The sequence below is a fragment of the Ursus arctos genome, unplaced genomic scaffold, assembly GCF_023065955.2.
Source record: "Ursus arctos isolate Adak ecotype North America unplaced genomic scaffold, UrsArc2.0 scaffold_23, whole genome shotgun sequence".
NCBI lineage: Eukaryota > Metazoa > Chordata > Mammalia > Carnivora > Ursidae > Ursus > Ursus arctos.
The window spans coordinates 41,670,153-41,694,530 of record NW_026622908.1 but is presented as its reverse complement, the minus strand read 5'-3'; the positions used below and the strand labels follow the sequence as shown (position 1 = coordinate 41,694,530).

General features: G+C 61.1%; 2 protein-coding genes across 3 annotated transcripts in view; one reads left to right on the top strand and one right to left on the bottom strand.

Annotated features, from left to right (window-relative positions):
- Positions 1-18,240, bottom strand: part of FRMD8 (FERM domain containing 8) — a 27,446-nt gene extending 9,206 nt beyond the window's left edge. The window contains exons 1-9 of one of the 2 annotated variants that reach the window (XM_044378398.3): positions 17,812-18,240; positions 12,607-12,691; positions 10,984-11,151; positions 7,002-7,103; positions 6,573-6,631; positions 6,295-6,461; positions 4,101-4,325; positions 1,874-1,997; positions 810-953 (exon numbers count right to left, since the gene is read on the bottom strand). In XM_044378398.3, coding sequence (XP_044234333.2) covers positions 810-953; positions 1,874-1,997; positions 4,101-4,325; positions 6,295-6,461; positions 6,573-6,631; positions 7,002-7,103; positions 10,984-11,151; positions 12,607-12,691 — 1,074 coding nt within the window. In that variant the 5' untranslated portion in view covers positions 17,812-18,240. Of the gene's footprint in view, positions 1-809; positions 954-1,873; positions 1,998-4,100; positions 4,326-6,294; positions 6,462-6,572; positions 6,632-7,001; positions 7,104-10,983; positions 11,152-12,606; positions 12,692-13,000; positions 13,157-17,811 lie in introns of those variants that run through there. The other variant, XM_026483236.4, reaches the window with a different exon arrangement.
- On the top strand, positions 17,852-24,378 carry SLC25A45 (solute carrier family 25 member 45). The gene is made up of 7 exons (XM_026483238.4): positions 17,852-17,974; positions 18,402-18,463; positions 19,466-19,509; positions 19,725-19,796; positions 20,079-20,264; positions 22,362-22,620; positions 22,766-24,378. The coding sequence occupies exons 2-7, from the start codon at positions 18,427-18,429 to the stop codon at positions 23,032-23,034; spliced, it is 867 nt and encodes a 288-aa protein (XP_026339023.1). The 5' UTR covers positions 17,852-17,974; positions 18,402-18,426; the 3' UTR covers positions 23,035-24,378.

The window sequence follows — 24,378 nt, the reverse complement described above, 5'->3', positions numbered from 1 at the left end:
TGTGTAATTCACTACAGCATTTACTTTAAAAAGGGGTCTAGCTTAGTGATGTGACAATTACGGAGTCATCAGCAGAAAGGTGGGGCCGGCCGAGCATCCAAGCTGTGAGAGGGAAGAGCTCTTGGACGCTACGGCAGGGGGTCAGAGGAGCTACGGCAGGGGACGGGAGTGTCCGGGAGCTCACGGTCAGGCTGAGCAGGGACGGAGGACAGACGTCTGCGCTCGGTGGCAAAGCAGGGGCCTCTGGGCGTATGGCAGGGAGGTGCAGGGGTGGAGGCGCCGAGGGGGAGGGGAGGCCAGAGTGAGAAGAGCGTCTATGGAGGGTCCAGAGACCCCAGATGGCGGCCGGGGTGGAGATGTACTTTCAGGGACAGGAGTCCCGACCAGTGTCTGTGCTGAGTGAGAGGGAAGGCCGAGGTGTGGAGGGAGGCCTGTGCCGTGACCAGGCCAGGAGCAGGGGGGCAGGGGTGGGGGCTGGGAGAACAGAGTGAAACAAAGGCACTGTGGGGACCTTCGCCCTGCCATGCCTGCTCCCCCTCCGAGAGCACCCAACTCCCAGGAGGCCTGGAGGACGGGGAGCCGTGCGGGCTGGTCACACAGCACAGGGAAGCCCGGGGTGGCATCCCCCCAGGCCTCTGACTCACAAGCGTGGCTCCAGGTCAGCTGATGGCAGCTCCCCGGGTCCCCAGGCCCTCAGCAGCCCTCTCACCTCCTTGTCAGCCAGTCTGGAGCCTCCAAATAGTCTGGGGCGCCCTGAGCCCGGGCTACCCCACCGCACCCCCAGCCCCGCCACAGGCGACGCCCACTACCTGCTTGGAATAGATCTTGAGGAGCTTGTTGACCGGTGTGCCCTCGTTGTCCCCATCGAACTCCAGCCACAGGACAGACTCCTCCTCCTCGGGGGAGGTGTGGTCCCACGACAGCTCCTGGAAGCGCAGGCCCAGCAGGACGTGCTGGCCAGAGGGAGACACGGAGCTTGGATTGGGCGGAGCAGAGTCCACTCCTCTCCCCAGCCTGCTCAGGTGCCACCAGGAGGGGACACCTGGCCAGGCTATTTACCTCCAAGGCGGAGTCTAAATTCCCGTATGAGTTTCTCTGAGGCGTCCCTGATTTCATCAGACCCTCACAGGGGCTGTGCTCTGGGGAGGCGGACAACTCCTACCCCACGGCACTTCCCACCGGCGGGCCAAGCCCGACAGCTGGGGCGGTCACGCGGGGGAAGAGCGGGTGGGAGGGGAGATCAGCTGGGTAGCATCTCAGTAGGAGGCCGAGCTGGGCTCTGGGCCCAGCATGTTTGAGCACGGGTACCCAGGCGGTGCCGGGGACCCACTCTGGGGACAAGCAGCAGTCACCCAACACTTTCCTGCTGGCTTAGGAGAGACGCCCGCCAAATGCAGAGAAATCGCCCCACAGGGCGCGATGCTGACATGACCTTCTACATAAGGAACCAAGAGACGGCCTGCGCCAAACACGGGGGGAGGACTCAGGCAACCAAGGAGGGCTTCTAGTCGTGAGGCTCTTCTGGAAAACCAACAGCTAGTCTCCAGCCATGGGTCCAACAGAGAGGCCGGGCTGTGCCAGATTCCCTCCACTCAGAGGATTCATCCCAGCTGCAGCCTCCCCCTGCCCCAGGCACCCTCTAGCCTAGCCCGCAGACAGACAGCGGATCTAGAGCAGACCACAAGGAAGCTTCTGGAATGACACTGGAAGCCCCAGGGACATCGAGGGAGGGAGGCCAGACAAGCCATCCAGTCTGCTTCCAGGCCAACCACTGGCCCAGGAGAACCAGGAAGGCCTGGATAAGGGCCCTACACCCTCTCCAGTGAGGCCCCCTGCCCCCAACCCAGTCCCACCCTGGAGGAGCCGTAGGTACCTTCTCCCTGCTGTCAATGACGTGCACGCCCTCCAGACTGATGGCCACAGCCACTGGCTTCCGCCCACCCCGGTGCAAAAAGCCCTGGGCCGGCTTGTCAACCTCACCGTGGAAGAAGGCACACCTGGGGAGGAGAACTGCCGTTAGCCTGTCACCTCGGGCACCAAGAACAGATGGTGCAGGGTCTGGGCTCTGCCACCACAAGACTCTGGCCAGGCCCTGTCCCGGGCACATGAGAAGTTTAGGCTGTTTTGGTGACTGAAGTTTCAATGAAAACAGAGGGGAGTGGGGGGAAGGCTTCCTGGAGGTGGAGGCATCTGCGCTGGTCACGCGGGACAGGAAGGTCTGAACAGGCAGGGGGAGGAACTGAGGGGCTAGAGAAGGGTGGGCACCGCAGATGGAGGGAAGAGCATGAACCTGGGTGTGGGACAGCAAGTTATGCTCAAGGAGCCGCCGGGAGCCCAAGGACTCGGGCTGTAGGGGCTGCAGCTGAGGCTGCTGGAGGCAGCCAGGCCATGTCAGGGTGGGGACAGCACCACAGCCCACGGTCTGTCAGCAGCGGTGGGGTCCAGCTGCACCTGTGGGGGGGCCCATGAGAGGGCAGGGGCCACCTCGGGAGGCTTCAGGGTACAACACCAGGAAGGGGACAGGGTGTAGTGGCCCTGACACGCCATCTCACTGAGCTGCCACCCTCTCCCCCACCCCGTCATGTCCGTCCCCCTCCTATGGCTCCTGGCCTGGTGCCCTTGCGCCAGGCTCAGCCAGAGCCCTTGCCGAATCCTGCCCTGTCACCGCCTGTACCGGGACGGGCCTGGAGAGGAGGAAGAGCTCCCTCCCATTCCCACAATCTGCCTCACTCCTGTCCCTGCTCCTGCAAGACCTCTACGGGGTCAGCGAAGGGCTGGGACTCCTACTTCACGGAGTCCCTGAAGCGCCCGGAGCACCACTTGCCTGCCCTCGTCTACCCTACTGGCTCTCCGACCGTCCCGTCTGTACACACGCATCTCGGCCATCGTAAGAACTAAAGACCTTCTGCCCCCACCCCAGCCACAAATGCTCCATCTCTTGACTCCATTTCACGGCACTGACCCCGGAAGGAGCTGGTCACACGCGCTGTCTCTGGTCTTTTCTCACTCTCCTCCACCCACTGCCACCCCCTGATGCTGGAGCCAAGGTCAACTATCGGCCGCAGAGGAGATGTTGAACTTGACCTGGAAGCAGCAGCATGGGATGTTTGGTCACTCGCTCCTTCCCTTTGCCTGCCCGCCTCGCTGGCCCGGGTCCTCCTCATGCCTGGTCCACACTCACCTCCTTGGCCACGTCTTGGGGCTCCAGGTTTCAAACCACCCAAATGCGGATGCCCACCAATTATGACCTGACTCTAGACTCAGATATCTCAATGTCCACTCGGAATCGCCGCCTGGGTATCTAGCGAGCATCTCAAGATCAACACATCCGAAAACCAAACGCCCACCGTCTCCACCGTCCCTACCGCGCTCCGTGGCCCGGGCCCGTCTCAGCTGATGACAACGCCACCCTCCAGTTGCTTGGACCAGACCCCGGAGTCCCGTCTCCTCTCCTTCATCCGTTCCACTGCACATGGGTCTAGCAAATTCTGTGGACTCCACCCTCAACATCTCCAGCACCTGACCGCATCTCATCTCCGGCGTTCTCACCGCCTGGCCTGAGCCATATCTCCCCTTCGGAGTAGTGTCACGCTGTCCTCGCTGGTCGCCCGGCTGCCGCCCCTGCCTGCAGTCTGTCCCCTACCTCTGCTGCTGCTCCCTTCCCAGCAGAACGTCAGCCTCACCAGGCATGGGCCGGGTCTCTCTGCTACCGGGGTACCGGCAGCGCCCAGAGTGCTGGCGTGTGCTAGAAATACAAGAGCCACTGGGCCGATGTGGACAGTGTGAGAGAACCAGCTCCACGGGAGGTCAGCAGGTCCACCGACCCAGTGACCGGCAGGTAGAAGCAGAGGACCCGTCTGGTGGCCCGGCCTGTGACGGGAGTGAGAGAAGGACAGGCGTCCTGCTCGGTACCCGTGGGCCCGAGGTGCTGGCAGGAAGACACACCTCACGTGAGGACAGAGCTTGGCTGGCAGAGACGGGCATCCGGCAGGCTGTGCCGGCAAAGGCCAAGACAGACTGCTGGGCTGTCTGGGGACGGGGACAGTGGAGCCCCCAGGGCTGTGGCTGCCTGTGATGACGACAGCCAGGGAGTCGCTCACCCGTAAAAGGGCAATTCGTGGCTCTTGAGGAGGTAGGCGCGGTAGTGGGGGCTCAGGGAGGCCCCGCGCTCGCCGTCGGTGCCGACCGCCTCCTTCACTCGGCAGTAGGCGTTCAGCAGGCCCTGCTCGCCTGTCGCCGCCTTGGACCCCCGGCCCCGGAAGGCAGCAAAGAGCCCGTGGCCCCGCTTGCAGAGGTGGGCGGGGAGGAAGGAGTCCAGCTTCTCCCTGCGGAGGAAGGAAGAAGGGTGCCCGGCATGAGGAGGGGCCGAGGTCCTCAGGGTGTGGCAGGCTCCCGGGCAAGGGCAGGCGAGGCCCCGGACCAGGATGTCCAGAGATCCCAGTGCCGTGGGCCCAGCAGCATGCCTGGTGGGTGAGAGGCCTAAAGGGCAGGATGGGGGAACGACAGGGGAGCTGCAGCCAGGCCCGCCTCCCAGCCGGCCCGTGCTGGAGGGCCGCGGCACAGCGCCTGTGTCAGAGTCAGGAGGGCTTGCATATCTGAGCCAGTGGAACTCTGACAATGACAATGACAAACGGTGCGGCAAGTGACCTATAGCTCTCCACGTATTTTCTGCCAGAAAAGGATATATTTAAAAAAAACCAAAAAACAAAAAAATCCACCAACCTACAATCCATCAGCACAGGTTCGAGAAGGAAAGATTTCCAGTAACATACAAACATAAAGTCGGTAAAGTAAGCTGCTCCTGGCACCAGGCAGCGCTCCGGTGGCGCGGGCTGGGCACTGGCTGCTCGGCCAGCCGCAGCCGGACCTTCTCAGAGGCCCCGGTTCTCCACCAATAAAACAGGGACACAAACCGCTATGTGCTCGGAAGGGCGCCGGCACGGGCCCGGCACCCACTGTCACTGAGGATGCCATTCTCACCTCAGAGGGGAGGCGGCTCTGCTGGGCCTTCTGCAGGACCAAACGCCCCTGGCCACTGGCAAAGGCGGCCCGGCCGGCGGGAGGGCTGAGGCGAGGATGGAACCCGTGCTGGCCCGAGGCCCGACCACGGGGCCGTGTGAGGAGGGGTGTCTAGGGGGCTGCCACCCTTCTCGGGGATGCTGTGGACGCTTTCACTGCTTATGCCCCCACAGCCCTTCTTCCAGGAACAACTGTCGATTGTCATCTGGAAATCCAGTCTTCCCCACTCCCATCCACAGGGTCTGGGCAAGCTCAGGGCCAGCCCCTCAGCACCCTGGCCACAGTGTCCCCTTTGGGTGGACGTGAGGCTCGGCCAGGCGAAGGGGACGTCAGAGTGGGTCTGAGGACTCTGGTGTGGCAGGGGAGAGGCGTCTCCCTGGCAACACACAACTTCTGTGGCTACTTGGCCTGCCTGAGCCCGAGCCGGCCCAGAGGACACGGGGCTGCGCCAGGAGAATGAGGGCAGGCGTCTGGGGATCTGAACGGAACCCCTACACCTCGGCCACCTCTGGACCTGTTACTCGGGCTGACAAAGTCCCTCGAGTATAAACATATGCTGTCAGCTGCGACAGGAGCAGACAGGGCCCAGGGCCGGGGTTCCCATGGCCACCAGCCCCAGCCAGCTCAGCGGGGAGCCCTCAGGCTCAACCGAGTGACCCGGTCCATGCGGGAGCCCGGCTGTTAGTCACCTGTCACCCAGCACGGGGCCCTGTCCCCTGCAGTGCTAGGGCGGGGCGGGGCCTAGGAGCAGGCCGTTCACTGTTCGCTGTCTAGGGACAGGTTCAGCGGTCACAGAGGTCTGAGAACGGCCTGGTCTGCTTCCAGGACAGATTCAATTCACACAGTGACGAGCGCAGCCTCTTGAGAGGGGACGGGAAGTGCAAAGCTAGCGTGCTGGAGTATCTGAGGAATGGGGCCTCGTCCCTGGAGTGTGGGACGGAGCTGGACTGTCACTGGTGATGGAGGTCAGTCCTGGGCTGCAACCCCAGAAGGACAAGCTCAACCCCCTCCTGACCTCAGACGGAGGCTGGGCCCCACCCTCACGCACACCTGGGGCTCCTCTCACGGATGCCACTTCATCCAAATCTCCCACTTCTCAGGCCCCTCAGGCCAGTGCAGATGAGGAAGGGAGGCTCAGAGAGGTGGGGTGACTTGCCCAAGGTCACACAGTGTCAGGACCAGCCCTAGAGCCTAGGTCTCCTGACTCCGGATCGTAGGATTCCAGGGCAACCCTCCCTACCCCATGCCCCTGCCTTGGGGCACACTGGCCCTCACCTCAGGGCGCAGGCAGTGGGCTGGCCTGCCTGGTAGGGCCCGAGCTGCACACGGCACACCAGGGCGCCCAGGGCCTCACAGTCCTCCACGTCGCACGGGTACCGTGCGGCCAGCACGTTGCCTTTGGCCTCCTCATAGAGCAGCCGCAGGACCTCCTCGTCGTGGATCTGTGGGCCGGTAGGGAGGGGCTGCTCAGCTGCTCGGCGCACCAGTGCCCAGGGGTCTAGGGACACAGGGCACTAGGGATGGGTGGTCCCGCCTGGGGCTCACGGCCTCACCTGGAGCTCCCGCCGCTTGGGGAAAAACACGTTCCTTCGGAACTGCAGGGAAGGCTCATCTGAGGAGAGAGGCTGGGGTCACCGCCCGGCCCCCCTGCCCTGCCCGGCCCAGCGCTCTCCCCTGGCAGGTCCAGTGCCGCCCTCACCCACCATGACTGACAGACCCTGAGGGCTGCCCAGAGAGTGGGATGCCCGGCTTATCTCGGCGTGCTTGCTGTCCCCCAGCCCGCCCTCTCCTGGCTTCCCGACAAGGGACCTGTGAGAGCCGGTAACTGAGGCCCAGAGGCCCAAGGGGCTGCCCGCAGCGCAGAGGCCTCCCCTCCGGGCCCCACCGCCAGCACCAAGGAGCCCCCGGGGCCAGGAGCGGCTGATGCTGCCCGGGGAGGCCCAGGCGGGCTGAGACAGGGACGCACGGGCAGCAGCACTAACCCATGGCCACGTCGTCGTCGGAGGCGTCGGAGAAGCGCAGCAGCAGTTCGGGCCACTGGCGGCCGAGCCTGTAGGGCTGGTGCTTGGGCTTCAGCTGCACCTCTGCAGGACGAGAGGGGACACGGCCGCGTCTGTGGCTCTGACCGGTACGACTGCCACCCGCTGACACAGCAACGACGACGGCAGTTGTGCCCGGGGTTTTAAAGATTTATTTATCTACTGTTTGAGAGATGGGGGGGAGGCGGGGGGCAGGGAGGGAGCGCGCGGGTGCGTGCGCAGATGCAGGGGTGGGGGGGAGAGACGGAGAGAATCTCAAGCAGAGTCCCCTGCTGAGTGCGAAGTCCGACGCGAAGCTCGATCTCATGACCCTGAGGTCGCGAGTTGAGCTGAAACCAAGAGTGGGTCGCTCAACCGACTGAGCCACCCAGGAGCCCCAGTCACGGCCAGTATTAACTGAGCAAGTACAAGCTTCCAGAAGCACTTCAAGTGGACTACGGGCATCTGCCCCGTGATAACACTATCCTCATTTCATGCGTAGGGAGAAATGAGGCTCCAAGAGGTTAAGTTCCTTGTCCAAGGTCACCCGAGTGAGAGAGTCAGGCTCCAGGCAGTGCCAGCCTCTGACTGCTCCCTACAGCACCGAGGGTGGGCTGGAGCGGAGAGGCTGTGGCTGATGGAAAGTGCCAGGGATGGTGGTCAGATGAACCCCACAGGGCCATTAGGAAGCAGACCCCAAAACTGGTAACTGAGGCCCGAGGGGTTGCCCTCCCCTGCCCCTGGCAGAGCCTGGGCCTCCCCCTCACTGGGCCCCACCTCCAGCATCTCCCTCAGGAGCTCCGGCTGACCTTCATTCCATGCCATCCAGCTCTCCCACCTCATTTCCTTCCCATTCCCTCTCCCACTCTGTTCCTGCCATGCTGGCCTTCTTCAATCATTTGCACCTTCCCACCTTGTCGGTGCCTCAGGGCCTTTGCACTTGCCGTTCCTCCTGTCTCAGGTACTCTCCCCCCTAGACCCTCACGTGGCCAGCTGGCTTGGGTCTTGGTTCTAGTGTCTCCTTCCCTGGACCCTTCACTGAGGCAGCTCCCCCCCCATCACATGCCACCATGCCAACTGCACCCTCATTTGGTTGTCTTTACAGTATTTACCACTATCTGATGTCACCTCCCCATTGATGCCCCACTAGCCAGTGAGTCCTCAGATCACTCCGGCAAGAGTGGCTCTGTCCCATTCACTGCCGTACCCCCAGCCCACCACAGACCCTCACGGAGGTGGGCAGAATGGCCAAGTGCACCACTCACGCCCAGCCCCTTGACTCTGGGCAGCCAGCTGGCCCTGGGACTCAACACCCTGCACCAGTAATGAGAAAGTGCTTTCACCTTATGTGCCGGTGACCATGGCCTTTGAGAAGTCAGGGACCGTTTCCGAGTGATGAATGGACATGGCTGCCGGGGGTAGAGGAGCAGGGAATGGTAACCATCTATGCCATCAACTGACTTCCCTGCCTTCTGACCTCGCTTTTGACCCCTATCTCCCCCCTTAAGCCCCCACCAGAGGGCCCGGTGCCTTATCCTGCCAGCTTAAAGCCAAAGGTCCTCATCTCTGTTCTTTGCGCTTCCCTCTGGTCCCTGATGTTAACCCAAAACAGTAGCCACAGCCTTCAAACGGGCCTCCCTCCTGCCCACAGCTTCTCCCACCCACCACTGCATTCAGCTTCCTCACACCCCTTTCTCCTCCAACATTTCTCAGATTCAAATTTCCCAGCGGCTCCTCAGCCCTCATTTCCAATCTAGATCCTTGACCACACCCATCCGTTACCACCCCTGCCTCACCACTCCCCAGGAGGGGGACTGGCCATGCGCCCCCAGCGGCAGTGTCCTCTCCTCCAGGAGAGGCTCCCTCTGCGACCCCACCGACCCGGCCACTCAGCGGGGCCTCCGTGTGCTTTCTACCTGGACGCTCCCAGGACGCCAGAGCTGGAGGGCACAGAGACCGTCCACGGAACAGGTGGAAAACTGAAGCCCGAAGAGGGACTGCCTGCCTAAGGCCGCCAAGAGTTAGTGGCTAAACCAGGACCCGAGCTCCTGTACCACACTTTAGACAGAGGTCCCTAAGGGCGGGACACCTTCAGTCCTGCTTCCCAGTGTCCCCAGTGTTTAGATCTCTGGCCAGCACGGGGGTGGTGGAGACAGCACCACACATCCTTGCAAGGTGAACAGGGTACCTGACGGGCTGGGACCCCTGGACACACTGAGGAGGAGAGTGGACCCGGGACAACGGTGCCCTTCCTTCTGCCTATAGCCCAGCCCTGAGCCCGAGTCCCAGAAGCTCAGAGGACTCCCATGATCACAGCAGGACCCTGACCCTGCGGTCCCACACACACTTTCAGACAGGGCATTGTCTGGAGGCTTTCACCCAAATGAGCCTGGTGGACCCCGGAGCCTGTTCCATACAGAGTGACAAGGGCACTGAAGAGGACAAACACTCCCCAAACATCCAGCTTGTGGGCAGCTCCAGCAGACAGCACCCCGTCCCTGCCTTATAGCCCTGCGGCATTTGTCACTGCTTAACCCACTCTGGGTCGGGGGCAGCCAAGGGTTCCGAGGGACACGAGTCAGAGCTGAAATGGCCTCTCAGCCTTCCTGGACCCAGCTTGGGAACTAAGTGGGCGCTGACTTCATGCTGGGGCCTCTAGCCACCCTCGTCCTGGACAGGGCGGTGCCCCAGGGTGACCCTGCCGGCCACACAAGCAGCCCATTCATGTTCTTGCGAGAGGGGAGCAGGAATGTGATGAGGAGGGAGTGGGGGCGGAGGAAGCAGGAGGAGACAAGCGGCCCAGCTGCAGGGACAGGCAGCCTGAGGCAGCACGGGGGCCAGCCACCCCCCGCTTCCCAGATACAAGCCAAGGGGCCCACAGCTTCGGCCAACACCCGGAGAGTGAAAAAGGGGCAGCTGAGCCGGGTGGGGAATGGGTGGAGGAGACGTGTCAGCAGGAAGAGGGTGGGCGAGAGTAGCAGCTGTACAGGAAGCTTCCATGGGGGGGTGGGGAACACGGACAGGACGGAGACACATGGGAGGGGCACTCCCTCTCCCACTAGGCTGGCAGAGATCTCCCTCTAGGGTAGAGGCACAAATCCCACTGGCCTCGAGAAAGAGGTAACTGCTAGGGACCCTGAGGGACCAGTCACCCTCTTCTTGCCCCCGTTCTTCTACAAGAAAGGAGAATATTAAGCTCAGCAGACATGCCTGGCCCTGGCACCTTTTGGGGCCTTCTCTCCTTTGACCCCTTTCCTGTGCGAGCCAACAGGCTAGCGGCCCTATTCGGAAGCCCCAGAACCTCCCCTGCCCCCACTCCCGCTCCATCCCTGCCTTGGGATCTCAGCCTGAAAGGGCAGGACACAGGCGGTCCTGGACCAGAAGCTAAGCAGAGCTGCAGAAAAGTCAGGTTCCCGTCTGTGCTGCCCTCCCACTTTCAGGGGTGGCTGCTTCTCGGGCTAGGCCCCACCTTCCTCCCTGCCCCCAAGGAGCAGGATGCAGTTCCTGCTTCCATTCTGACCCGAGTCCTACTACTCACTGAACCCACCACTCTAAACCTCAACTTCTCACCTGCAACACGGGGCTGGGCCATGAGGGTAAGCAGAAATTCCGCTCAAGAAATGCCAGCTCAGGCTGTGGCACAGACCACGTGCTCAGTGAATGTGGATCCCTTCCCTCCCTGTCCCCCAGTCCTGCTCCGCCTGATGCCCCAGGCTCCAGCACCACTGAGGCTAAGGGGCAGGCTTGACCCTTCCTCTGTCACCAGCAGAGAGAAAGAAGGTGGGGGCAGAAGAGCCAGGTGTCCCCTCGGGGCTCTGGGGCCTAAAAGTGGGGGCTAGCTCCAGGCCGTCCACAAGTCCCACCTTCTCCTGATGGATAGTGGCCAGAGGCCCCCTCCCCTGACCTTCCAACCCTCCAGCCTGGGCTTCTCACTGCCAGGCCTTACCCAGCAGAGGGGACACAAGCCAGAGTGCGAAGGCATCCAGGGCGATGTCTGGGAGCTGCAGGACCTCACGGACAGCCCGGTGCAGCTCATGGGCACTGAGCGATGGCAGGTTCTCCACGGCCAGGGGCAGCACTGTGTCATCCGCCAGGTATACCAGCACATCAGCCGCTGCAACGGAGGCCCGGCAGGGTCAGCTGGGCCCGCTACCTAGGCATAGGAACCCTCTACCCCCGACTGGGGCTGGAGCCCCCACACTACACCCCTTAGGGTGACCAAGGCTACACTCCAGAGACGGTGGCCCAGAAGCCCCAAAGGACCCTATGAAGAGTGCGATTGAGATTTACTTGAGACCCTCAAACCACCCAAAACCCAGCAACTCTGGCCCAGGGACCAGCCTGGCCCCACTCTAACTCCCAAAGGTTCAAATTACTGCACCCCCGCACACTTTCCTGGCAACCCCAAGGACTCTGCTGGGCTTCCTCCTTGACAGAGAACATTCCATAGGTGGGGACTGAGTTAGAGATAGGCCGAACCCATCCTGAGATTATACGTGTTAGTTTATCAGGCTGGGAGGCAGGAGAGCTGCGAACCCACTATTATCCTTAGGCGAGCAGTTGTCTCTCTCTGGCTCAGGCTAAGACAGGATAGAGGATTCCTAAGGTTGCCCCAAGGTAAGGCAATTTCCAGGGCTCAGCTTCCATAGGATTCTTCACGCCTCAGGACTCAATACCATGGCCTTTCAGGACTATCTAAACAGGCGAGGAGAAATACAACCTAAAAAGTTGAGTGTTTACTTGTGACAGCCCATAGTATTCTTATTGGGAGCCTGGTGCCGAAGGGAGACCCTTGGAAGAGCAGCCAGATTCAAATCCCCGTCCCTGGAGCTACAGGTACCATGGAGGAGACTGAGTTTGGAGGCCGATATAACTGGGGTCCCGACCTAGCCTGGGCCCGGGCGAGCAGGCTGACTTCAGCAAGTCCGTCAGTGCCTCATCTGTAAGGCAGGGCGAACACCCCTCTCTCAAAGCATGGCTGTGGATCAAATGGGGGTGAAGCCTATAAAGGCAAAGGTGGTTTATCATTAACATAAGTGAAAGCGCATTTTGGATTTCCAGTCTGTTCTGCTGTTACCGCTACTTTCTTGACAGACCATAAAATCATCTCCAGGAGGCTGTAATTCTGACTCACTTTTCAGGTAGGGACAACTGAGGCAGTGCAGGCTCTGGTACCCAGTGACTTAACCTCTCTAGGGCCCAATTTCCTTCCTTATAAAATGAAGATAATGATCCCTGCTTTCAAACTACTGTTTGTGAGAAAGAAATCAAAGAACGTGAGCGTGTCACTTTTCATTCATGAGATTTCATTTGAATTTCACAGCTCTGCAAGATGTGCTCCTTTTACAAATGAGAAACGGGAATTTCAAGAACAGTACCCACCTTGGCCAACAGCCTAGTGACACAGCCCAGCTGCTCTTCTACCACTTCTCCACACCTCCACAGACCTTATTTGTTAATGAATATATAAAATTCTCTCTAATGAAAGAGATGACAAGCCAGGGCCACTACCCCAGGGGCTGGGTCCCCAGCTAGGTATGGAGGGTAGGTGATGGGGACAGGGACCTACCTCGAGCTCCCACGGAGGACACGCTGCTTCGATGGGAACGCTCAGCGGGGCCCGGCTGCTCAGCATTGCCTTCTGTCCCATTCATCTGCAGAGAGAAAGAGAAAGAACGGTTACTGGTGGGGGTCCAGGGATGTGAGGGTTGGGGAGCCCCTCAAGCTCCCACTGAAGAAGGGCGGAGTTCCGGCTGATCTGCGAAGGTGAACAGCGACAGCTGGAGGCACCAGTGTGCAGACTAGCGGGTCTTCGGCCAACTGGAGGTCGAGGCTGGTGGGAGGGGTCAGGGCGCCGATGGTCTGGAGCGGGGTCGAAGCTCGGCTGGCCGGGATGCCCGGGCAGGGCACGGCGCCCTCCCAGCCGGGGCGGGGACTCGCGCAGGGCGTCGCCGCGCTCTCACCTCGCAGGGAGTCAGTGCCCGCCGCTTCAGCCCAGGCTCCCGGTCTGACCCCGACCCCCAGCTCTGGCTCCCGCCCCGAAGAGGGACAGTTCCGGCACCGCTCTCGCTCCTGCTCCCGGGGCTGCGACGCGGAAGCTGGGGCGGAGGAAGCGCGACTCGCACGGCTCCGCCTCCCAATCCACAGGAGCCAATGGGAGCCCGGGGTTGCGGCGCACGCGCTCTGCCCGGCGCCCGCGCGCCCACTCCTCCCACAGGCGGGCGCAAGCCTGGGGCTCCCGGCTGGGTGGACTCAAGGCTTAGCTCACGCTGGTGGCCGCCAGGTGGCCTCCCAGCCTCCCATGGGCCTGCTCACTGGCCTGTTAACAAGGTGTAGCGAAGGTTCAAGGAGATCGGGAATGGTGGCCGAGCTCGGCACTCACTCACTCGCGTGTGGATTGGGGCAGGTCCCCTCCCTTGCAGAAGGGAGATGCTACCCGGGACGTGTCAGGGATCCACACCGTTCTGGGTTCTGGGTAAAGGTGACTCAGGGAGCAGGCTGCACTCTAGCGCCCCTGGGCCATGAGGGGTGATGGACTCTTCCGCCGTGGTCAGAAGGCTGGGTCCCTGGCCAGACTCAGCCTGGACAAGACCCTTCTCCTGCCGGCCCCAGTTTCCTATCTATAAAATGTAGAGATTGAACTCCATGACCTCCAGCGACTCTCAAATTATATGCTAGAAACCCAGGCCAGGCACACTTGATTTTCCAAAGAGCAGTCACATGGGCCCTCTCTATCTTAGACACATAGTCTGGAGACCTTGAGCCATTCCCAGGTTGGAAAGAGACGTTGGGGCTGTGAAAAGAGACAGGTGTGAAATCACCTATCCCAGGGTCACGTCACCAACATGTCCAGGCAACACCAGTGTGTGTACACCTGAGGTGTAGATCTCAGGGAGAAAAACAGGTCCGTGGGGCACCTTCCTGAGCCAGAAGAACCAGAAGTTTTTCTAGCCACAGCAATGGGCTGGGTGACCAGGGATGGGGGTGGGGGGCAAGAGGAGGAGTGGGCTCACCCTGCCCTCATTCTCCAGCATTGGAAGGCAGCCCCGCTCTAACTCAGTTCAAGTTTCCTCAGTATAGACAGCTCTTGACCTGCCTCCAGGATCGATGCTACCGCATACTTGAGCCCATTACACAGTCTTCCTTGCGTGAACTAAGGACTCAAGGAAGCTCAGACGTGAGCTGGAGAGAGGAGTGTGCAATGACAAACATCCCGTCCGGGGGCTCCTGGTGGCTCAGCCGGTTAAGCGTTGGCCTTTGGTTTAGGTCATTCATAATCCTGGAGTGTTGGGATTGAGCCCCACATCAGGTTCCCTGCTCAGAAGGGGGGGGGGGGAGTCAGCTTCACCCTTTCCCTCTGCAGCTCCCCCCGCTTATGTGCGTTCTTTCTCTTTCAAAACAAACAAACAAACAAACAAACAAGCATCTCCTTCCAGGTTCTAATCTCTGAGACCTCAGACCAGAACACAACGGCTTGGTGGCCTCCCTTAACCAGCTGGATCAAAGTGGGAACACAGTTCAGTGTGGTTGAGTGCTTACTGGGTGCGGGGTCAGGGCTAGGGCAGTGGATGGAGACCCAGGTGAGACACTGCCCTGCCCTCAGGAAGCTAAGTTATGGTTTATTAGGGAGTGGAGGTAGAGGGGGAACAAGGAAGCCCAGGAGAAATGCATGTTTATTTTATTTTTTGAAGTAATTTCTTTTAAAGATTTTATTTATTTGAGAGACAGCATAAGGGGGAGGAGCAAAGGGGGAGGGAGAGAGAGAATCTCAAGCAGGCTTCATGCTGCGGGGCTCGATCCCAGGACCCTGAGATCATGACCTGAGCCAAAAGCAAGAGTCAGTTGCTTAACCGACTGCACCACCCAGGTGCCCTGAGAAATGCATGTTTAAAACTATATAAGATAACAGAGTTGCCTTTGGAGCTATGGAAAACCACAGCAGGAGGAGAAGCGTCCTCAATTCCTGAGCCCTGCAGCATGCCAGGCCCTTCCCTGTGTCTCTTCAGGTCATCCTCGGGGCCCCTGTGGGTAGAACGAAGAGTAACAGTGGCTGCCGTTTGTGGTGTCTGTACAATGTGCCAGGCTCTTTTCTAAGTGTTTTAATTCTTATACCACACCAGGAGGTGCGTAGTAGAGAAAACAGGATTGGCAAGGTCAAACAACAAAGCTGACGTCTGGCAGTGCGCACAGTGGTGGTAAGGAGCCTGGAACCCAGGTCCAGTGAAGGTGGGGGCACCGGAATGAAGGTGGGGGGCACCGGAAGAGATTCCTGAAGACGCTCCCAGTAGCGGGAAATGTGGGCGCATGGTGAAGACCCCAAGGAAGCCCTGGGCAGTCAGAGCCCAGTAGGTGAGGCTGGGAAGATGGGGTGGCACTGGGGGGGTTTGTGTGTGGTGGGTTTGGCGGGCGGTGAGGAGGTTTTGGAGATTGCGAGCTAGAGGGGGACGAGGTCAGAGCTCTGCCCTGCCAGGTGGAAGACTGGCCTAGTGGGACTTGCAGGAGAAGAGCCCAGCCAGGGCTGGGGCTGCCCTTTGGCAAGGCTCCAGGGAGGGGTCGTGGGTCTGCCTTGAACGGGCGTGGTGGGGTGGGACGAGAGAAGAGAGTGGGGCCCATTCTGATGTGAGGGCGACAGCTGTTGGGCCTTTAGAGCCAAGAGGCTCAGCGATCAGCTGGGCTGGTTTCCCGCTTTTGTAAGCAGGAAAGGACCTCAAGGGTCACAGAAGGGATCCCCCACCATTCCTTGGGAGAGAGTGAGCAGCAGAATGAGGACTGCAGCGCAGCCCTCGGCAAGAAGCCAGTGCTCAGGAAAGTCGCTGGGGCAGCCCAAGGAGCCCCGGGCGTCTCTGGGAGGAGGAGGAGGTCAGAGATGAGCCCTGCTTCCTAAAACCCGTCTCCCCGTGAGGAAGGAGCGGCGAGTGGGTTCTACTTCAGCCACAGTGGGGAAGTGGAAGTGTGAGTGGGATTGGTCCTTGGGGATCTGACGGGGAACGAAGAATTGCAGCAAGATCAGGAGGAGCTGGTAGGGGTATTGCTGGGACCTCACATTCTTTGGGGCGCTTTGGCGAAGGGGAGAGAGAAGTGGAGGCCCAGGGCTGGCTGCAGGGCTGCCCACTCACGCAGCTCCCTCACTTGTCCACTCATTCATTCTTGCAATGAATGTGTATTTAGTGCCTAGTCTCTGCTACGTGCTGTGCTGAGCCCTCGGGATAACACCAGGGAACGAACAGCCAGAGATCCCAGCGCAGACAGACAAGTTAAATACTGGTGCATCAGAAGGTCACGAGTGCCATGGAAGAAAGAAGAGGAGAAGGCAGGGAAGGAGCACCAGGAATGCTGGGCAGGTGATAAGCTTGAGTCCAGGCTGGGCCAGGGCAACAGGGAGAGGGAACAGCCAGTGCCCCGTTTGAAGAAGAAAAGGCGCTGCACCTTGAGGGCTCCTAGAGCCTAGGAAGGACTTCAGTTTTCACTCTGAGCAGGATGGGACCCTTGCAGGGTGTGGGGCAGAGCACGGACATGGTCTGACTTGAATTTCAACTGCATCACTTTGGCTACTAGGCGGAGAACAGACTGGAAGGGGGCAGGGGCGGAGGCAGGGAGGCCAGGCAGGAACCCAGGTGGAAGCCATGGTGGCTTTGGGCCAGGGCGATAGCCGTGGAGGAGGCGAGGAGGGGTGGGATTTGGAAGCTGCTTTGAAGGCAATGCTAACACCATTTCCGGGACGGTGGTGAGGTGTGAGACAGAGGGAGGGGGCAAGGGGGCTCCAAAGGTTGGCACCCACATTTGGAGCCTTCACACATTTCTAGGAACAGTGGCACTTGCGTCCTGGATCCCTGTGCCCTGGAAAGAGGACCCTGCCCTGGTCCCACTTCTTAGCATACCTAAGAATAGAATCTGACAGAATATCTTGTTGCCGTCGATGCAAACAGGTTACATCAGCACCCCGTACACTCTGTTAATGTCGGACACTCATCATCTGCAGCAACCTCAGCACTTGGCCGGCCTGTGTCCCCAGGTCCGCCCTGATGTCCCCCCCCCACCCCCTGCCATGCATCCCAGTCCATCCGCATCCTGCCTCCAAGTCCGGGGGACTGCCCCTGGGGTCCCACGCCCCCCTGCCTAGGAATCACTGAAGAGTAATGGAGATGTGACCCCAAACGTGAACACCACCCCCAGAAACCCCCTTGGATGACCTCCAGAGCCCCCCGAAGGACATGGGAGAAAAGAACCTTGGGAGCACGTGCCTTGCCACAGATCGGCGGACTGGCACTGAGACAGGAACCCCAGTCTGGACAGCACCAAAGCCCCTGCTGGCTCTACTGCTGTCCTTTGCCCCCCCTCAGGCAGAGAGAGAGGACTAGAGCAGGAAAAGTAAAAGGACCAGGCGGGCATGAGAAACACGAGGCATGAGCCATCATCTGATTTGTAAAAAGATGCAACGAAGTTTTAAAAGATGGAAAATATCACTTTCAAAAACAACAGCGAAGAGTGAGGGTGCATAACCGGACTCAGCTCGTAAGGAGCCCACGGGCAAGTGGAATCACGATTCACGCTCTAACACGCTCCAAGGATTGGCCGCAGAGAAGGTCGGCGGAAGGAAGCAGAGGGGGATGCAGGTCCCTGCCTTGTCAGTTTGGGCTGTTGCCCAAAGAGACATGGGCATTTGTAACCCCAGAGCTGAGACACCTGCCACCCTTGATACATGCAACGCCCCAGCTTGTCCCCTGGGAGGGAGGCCTGGACAAGACAAGGCCAAGCGAGGGAGGCTGTGACTCACGCCAGGGAGGTGGGGGAGCCGCACATCACCCTGGGAGAAGGCAGGGCTTCAGGCCGGGAAGTCACTTCTCTCGGGGTTGTTCCCACCCTGTAGGCTCTGGGGTTCCCCAGGGCCGCCGGGACCGCACTGGTGGCCATGCTCTGTCTCTGCGGGCCTGTCCCGGGTGGGCGGCAGCCTGGTGGGCGGCGATGTGGGGACGGAGGGGGTTTGGGCTAGCCAGGGCGGCCGGCAGGGCCTTGCCCTTGACTGGCTCGGTAAAACCTTGCGGGCTGAGGCCGCCCTGGAGGAGGGGCCTGGCTGAGGCCCCGCCTGGTCCCGCGCAAGGCTGCAAGGCCACCGTTGGCCAGCAGGGGGCGGGCCACCTGGGCCATCGTCCCTGCCGGGAGATTTCACACTGGGCGCACACTTGCTCCACGGTCAGGGCCACCCGAGGTGGCTCTCTCCCCTCTCCTGGTGCCACGGTCTGGGCACTAGGCCACTGCTCACCCTCCAGGCCAAGTTAAACATTAGTGGGAAGTTATCGGGCGGGCGAGGGAGAGGGAGATCGGGGTGGGGACGACAGACGCTCACCAGCGTCTCCTCTGTTGCAGCCACCAGTTCCGCCCCTGCCAGACAATGCCCGTGGAGGAGTTTGTGGCCGGCTGGATCTCTGGTGAGACGGTTTTCTTCCTCCTGTCACATCCCCCCTAGCGGTCGGTCACTGCCTGGGGACATAGCAGGAGCTGAGACCAAAGTCCTGGTGCCTCTGGGGGACCCAGAGCTAGCTATCCCAGAGCCTCCTGGCAGTGGCCTTAGGGGCACGGGGAGGAAGGTGCAGGTCCTGAAGCCAACGGGAGCCCTCTCCCAGACACCCCTGCAGACCTTCACTGCGAACCCCATCTCCAGGCCCACCCTGTGGGGCTCAGAAGGGAATTTCACCTTTGACCCCAGCAGCTGTCCTGCACTCCCCTCTGGGTCTCTGCCCTACCTGGCAATGGGCTGCATGCCCTGGCGCTGAAGGACTGTGTTGTGGACCCAGCCCAGCTTCTGGGTGACAGCTCCCTCAGAAGAAAGAGAGGGACCTTCTGAACCTGCCTCCTGAGGCTGTGACCTCGCCAAGGCTCCAGAGCCAGCATCTGCTCTAGAGGGCAAGATCGGGGCGTGGGGAGGTGGCCTGGGGGCTGGGCTGCCTTCCCCCGGGTGCAGGCAGGACTCCCCGTAGGGCCCCCAGCTCTGTACTGCTGGCTGAGGGGCTAGAGCACGGGGAGGGCAGGCCTGGTCTGGATCAAGGCCCCGTACTCAACAGCAGTCGTGAGTGGAAGGGAGGAAGGAGTCAGGCCGGCGGGGAGGCAGGAGCCCTGGAGAATCTCCCACGGCCCCACAGTCAGATAAGCAAGCGGGACAGTCAGTGTGGGACACTGTGAGAACGCCGCGTCTGCGGCTGGCTTCTCCCTTCTGCCTGGGAGTCCTCCTGCAGGCCAAGGCTATCTCTCATTGTCCCCTCGTCCCCACACCTTCCCAGCCCAGCGCTTGGTGTGGGGGAGGATGCAAAGGGGCCAGCTGGAGGAATTTCTTTGGAGTCTGGCAGGAAGGCGGGGCCCCATTTTCTTCTGCCCAGTTCTCCTCTCCTCAGCCAGGCGCAAGGGGCCTCACTCAGCATCTTCTTACCACACAGGAGCTCTGGGCTTGGTCCTGGGACACCCTTTTGACACTGTAAAGGTGAGTCGAGGGGAGGCACCCAAGGAATGAAGGATGTCACCTGGACCGGGTGTCAGGATGCCTATGACAGGATGCCTTGAGAGCAGGGCCTGGCTGATGGGGATCTTTCCTATCCATCCTGTCCTGCTGTCATCCTGCTGGGCAGAGGCAGGAACGGGGCTGGAGCCATCCCTGCCCATCCCTCCTGGGCTGCCTGCTCTGTCCTCCTCATCCAGGTGCGGCTACAGACCCAGACCACGTACCGGGGCATCATCGATTGTATGGTTAAGACTTACCGCCATGAGTCGGTGGGTGTCTTGCTTCTTTGGGGCTTTGGCATGGGAGGCATCTGGGTGGTCAGTGGCAGCTTTCTTCTCCCTTGGAAGGGCTCTGGCCCTGGAAAATGACCAAAGTCAGGGGCTCCTGGGGGCTGGGTGGTAGCTCAGTGCCCCGAGGATGGAGCTCAGGCTGTCCTCAGCCTCCCGTCGGCAGGGCTCAGGAGTGGTTTCCGGCCAGAGGAGACCCTGCCGGAGCTGGGAAGGGCAAAGAGGAGGCCCCCTTTGCCCTAGGGTCACCATGTCTTTCTACAGCTTCTGGGCTTTTTCAAGGGAATGAGCTTCCCCATTGCGAGCATAGCTGTGGTCAACTCCGTCCTGTTTGGGGTCTACAGCAACACGCTGCTGGCACTCACAGCGACCTCCCACCAGGAGCGGTGGGCCCAGCCGCCCAGCTACACGCAAGTCTTCATAGCTGGCTGCACTGGAGGGTTCGTGCAGGTGAGGGCGAGGTGCGGGCCCATGTACACACAGGTGCTGTCAAGCACGCACACGCAGGTGCAAGCACGCCCACTCATACCTCCGGAGGGGGGTGCCAGCCTCAGTGCTGAGGGAAGACCTCTCTCCCAGGGGACCTTTTGCCCTGGAGAACTGATAGCCCTCCCAGAGCCCGGAGCCCAGCCCCTCCAGCCCTGCTGTGGTCCTGGCACCTCTCCAGGCCACGCCCTGCTCAGCCCCTCTGCGTGCAGCCTCACCAGGCCCCAGTCCATAGATCTCGCTGGGAGAGGCCAGGGTATTAATCATTAAATAGCTCCCATCATTTAGTTTTGGTCTTTGTTCTCAGCACTTAAGTATCCGGCTTTTGATTGGTGGGCTGGAGAAAAGAGGGGCCTCCAGGCACCAGGGGGAACCCCAGCTGATTGGGGGGCATGAGCATAGAGGCAGAGGGACCCTTGCTGGCTCCACCCCACACCCCAGCCAGGCGCCTAAGGTCACCCTCTATTTGGCACCTGCCCTGATGCCCCTAACACATTTTCTGGGGCAGAGAGCAAGGACAAATGTCAGAGTCAGGTGGCTCACTCCAGTGAATTAATGATTCATGAGACCCCAAAAGGTCCTGGCTTTTCTTCTGCCCCTTCTTGTGCAGAGCACACATGTTCACATTTTTCAAGTCCTGAGACCTGCACCCCACCAAAATAAGGAAGAGAAGTGAGACTCCATGCTAGTGGCTGACGCAGCCAGGCCCAGCTCCTGTCACCCTCCCCTCCAGCTCGCAGAACAGATAGCAGAATTGGGGACTGTAGGGTCACGGATGGGGACCGGGTTCAAGGACCAACAGGAACCCAGTTTGCCATCAAGCCCACAGATTCGGCTTAACAGGTCTCAGACCAGAAACTGGGTTTTAGTGTGGAGATGGGGAGGAAGAGGCAGGATGTGACTCTGGCTAGCCCAGGGCACGGGTGACAGACAACCTGTGACGTGCACACAAGTTGCTTTTGGTTCAGCAAAGGCTGACCCCTTCAAACACTGTGGCAGCGTGTGCCGTCCCCACTGCGCCCGCGGGCACGGGATGGGGAGCAGAGGGGCCCTGACCTGCCGCCGCCATCTACCCTACCTTTGGCTCAGCCATTTCCTCACCGTCGGGAGCCCCGGGCTCAGGGGCACGTCCCCTGGAGAAGCCCGGAGCTTGACACTGCCCGCAGGCTCTGAGGGATGACATCAGGAGCCCGGCACTGTCCTTCCTGCAGGGGAGGAAGCCGGCAAAGTCGGTCCATCACCCTGGGAACATCACTGCCAGAGCCAGCTTCCATGGCTGAGGAACTAAGCTCGTGTACTTCCCACGAAAGAAACAAAACCCACAGAAACCCCTCATGACACGCTAACCTCAGCCTGAACTCAATTCTCAGCTGAACTTGAACAGCTGACCCTCACATTAGCCCCTGGCCCCAGCTTCCCTCCGCACCCACCCAGAACCACCCTCAGTCCCAGTGCTGCCCCAAACGTTTGTCCCTTCTGCCCCTGCCAGGTGACAAGAGTCCTGGGACCCACAGATCCCACCATCACCCACCTTCTGTTGGGACCCTAGTGGTTGGGGATTTGCGGGAGGCAGGAAAGGCTGGCCCAGCGCTTGACTCCCTCAGGGGTCCTCTGAGAGGCATCCCGCAGGGAGTGGGGGGAGCGAGACTGTACGAAGTTGAGTCCCCAACAGGACGGAGGTGGCCTCCTTCACTCTGGGGAGGGGTCAGACCTGTCTCACCAGTGCAGACTGAATCCTTTCCTCAGACCCCCCCCACTGCAGGTGCGCGCTCACCCCTGGCTTTTGGGAGGCTAGAAACCTACCCCACCCTTGGAGAAACAGTCCAGGATTGTTTCTGAGCACGGCCAGGCCAGTGGCCCCAAGGAGACGGGCCGTGCCGCGGGCTGTCAGGCTGGCACTGAGGGCGGCCGTCTGGCCTGTGCCCAGCCCTGCGGGCAGCGGGAGCAGCAAGGCCCCGCGGGAAGAGGGGGCCCTCTCTGCCCACCACCTTCCTCTAGTTAGGATGGGCCACCGCTCTCACCCGGAGCCCAGCCCGGCTCTCCGTGCTTCCTTCCCTACAGGTCTACTGCTTGGCCCCTTTTGACCTCATCAAAGTCCGGCTACAGAACCAGACAGAGCCGAGGGCGCGGCCGGGCAGCCCCCCGCCCCGGTACCGCGGGCCTGTGCACTGTGCAGCGTCCATCTGCCAGGAGGAGGGGCCCCGGGGGCTCTTCCGGGGAGCCTGGGCCCTGACGCTGAGGGACACCCCCACGCTGGGCATCTATTTTGTCACCTATGAGTGGCTCTGCCGCCAGTCCACGCCCGACGGCCAGAACCCCAGTAAGTGGAGTGGCGTGAGCAGGTGGGGGACAGAAACGTGGGGGAGGGGAGCTGGCCCTTGCCGCGGAGGATGGTGAGGGACCCTAGGAATGGGGGGGCGCTTTGCTCCTCGGTCTGACACCCGCCTGGGCTTCCTGTGCCCCAGGCTCAGCCACAGTGCTGGTGGCCGGGGGCTTCGCAGGCATCACCTCCTGGGCCGTGGCCACCCCCTTGGACGTGATCAAGTCCCGGATGCAGATGGCGGGGCCGAAGCACAGGGTGTACCGGGGGGTCCTGGACTGCATGGCCCGCAGCGCCCAGCAGGAGGGACTGGGGGTCTTCTTCCGGGGGCTTACGATCAACAGCGCCCGCGCCTTTCCCGTCAATGCTGTCACCTTCCTGAGCTACGAGTACCTGCTGCGCTGGTGGGGGTGAGCGTGGCCGGGGGGCGCCCACAGCTCCCCTGCCGACCCCCGCCCGACTGCCCAGAAGCAGGCCAAGGCGAAAGCACCAGCCTGCCCTTCCGAGTCGAGAGGCTGGGCCCTTCCTTATGGGCAGGCAGCCATGGGGAGCAGGACGCCCGGGGTCCTGGACTCGGGAACACAGGGCTGGCTTCAACCTCCCAGCAGCACGTGCCGTGGCTCCCGTGCTCCCTGAGTCTGTGAAGCACACGCAGTGGCCCCTGGTGCTGCTGACCTCTCTGAGGGGTGAGCTCGCAGGGCTGCTCTCCTGGGCGCTAACCACCCCCTGGATTCCAGCAACGCGACCTCACCTGCCCCCCACGTCCCCTCCTGTCACACTGCGCCCCCGCACACCCCCACTGGAGAGCAGCCTTCTATCTCCTGCTGGTCCAGAAGCCTTCAGTGGCTCCCTTGGCCTGTGGGAAGAAGCCCCGCCGCCCCCACCGCCTGGGCGCTCTCCTCCCTGGGGGCTTGGGCAGCCCAGCCCTGCACGCGGGGGGCGGCGAGGGGCCTAGGCTGTCCTTGATTCCCTGCTGGCCAGCCTCGGGCAGCGGCCCCAGGGTGACTCCATCACTCCTTGGCTAAGCCGGCTCCTGGGCCCAGGCTGAGCACTGTCTCCTGGAGTCCTTCCTGGCAGACAAGGGAGCCCCCTTGGTCCCCCCACTGGCTGTGGGGTTTTCATACCACCCAACCCCCCCTTACTCCCCCACCCACCCCGCCCCCTGATCCCCCCCACACCCCGCACTTGCCTTGATCACAGCCCCCCCTGAGTTTTGCCTCAGTTGTTGATTCGCTTCTTGACCTAACCCGGTGACACAGGGAGCTCCTTGAGGTCAGGGGTCAGACTTCTGATGGGTTACCCACTCCAGCCACCATGACTGCTTCCTTGGTCCTGTCCCCCCCATCTTTCCACGGAAAGGTTTTTGCCTGCCAGGCCCCTCTCGGAGTGGTGCCAGAAGTCGGGGGGCCACTGCCCCCGGGGGTGTCTCGCGGCCCGCCCTCACTGATGCCGCTTGTTTTCTTTACCCATCTCATTGCTGAGTGCCAATTACAAGCTGGCTACGGTTTACTTAATCGGCGATAAAGCGGAGCAGAGTTTGTACCCACTAATGTCCCGATCTGCTCTGAGATGACCCTGGGCCCACTCATGGTGACCCGAACGCCTGGAATTCTTGCCATTTACTGGGGGCTCCCTCTAAAAACCATCACAATAGGGGTGCCTGGCCGGCTCTGACTCGTGATCTCGAGGTTGTAAGTTCGAGCCCCATGTTGGGGGCAGAGATTACTTAAAAAAATAAAATCTTAAAAAAAAAAAAAA

Excerpts from the sequence above, each read along its gene's own strand:
- SLC25A45 (XM_026483238.4), top strand. The coding sequence starts at position 18,427 with ATGCCCGTGGAGGAGTTTGTGGCCGGCTGGATCTCTG. Across the intron at positions 19,510-19,724 it reads ACCCTTTTGACACTGTAAAG|GTGCGGCTACAGACCCAGAC; the intron begins GTGAGTCGAGGG and ends CTCCTCATCCAG. Across the intron at positions 22,621-22,765 it reads GCCCGACGGCCAGAACCCCA|GCTCAGCCACAGTGCTGGTG; the intron begins GTAAGTGGAGTG and ends CCTGTGCCCCAG.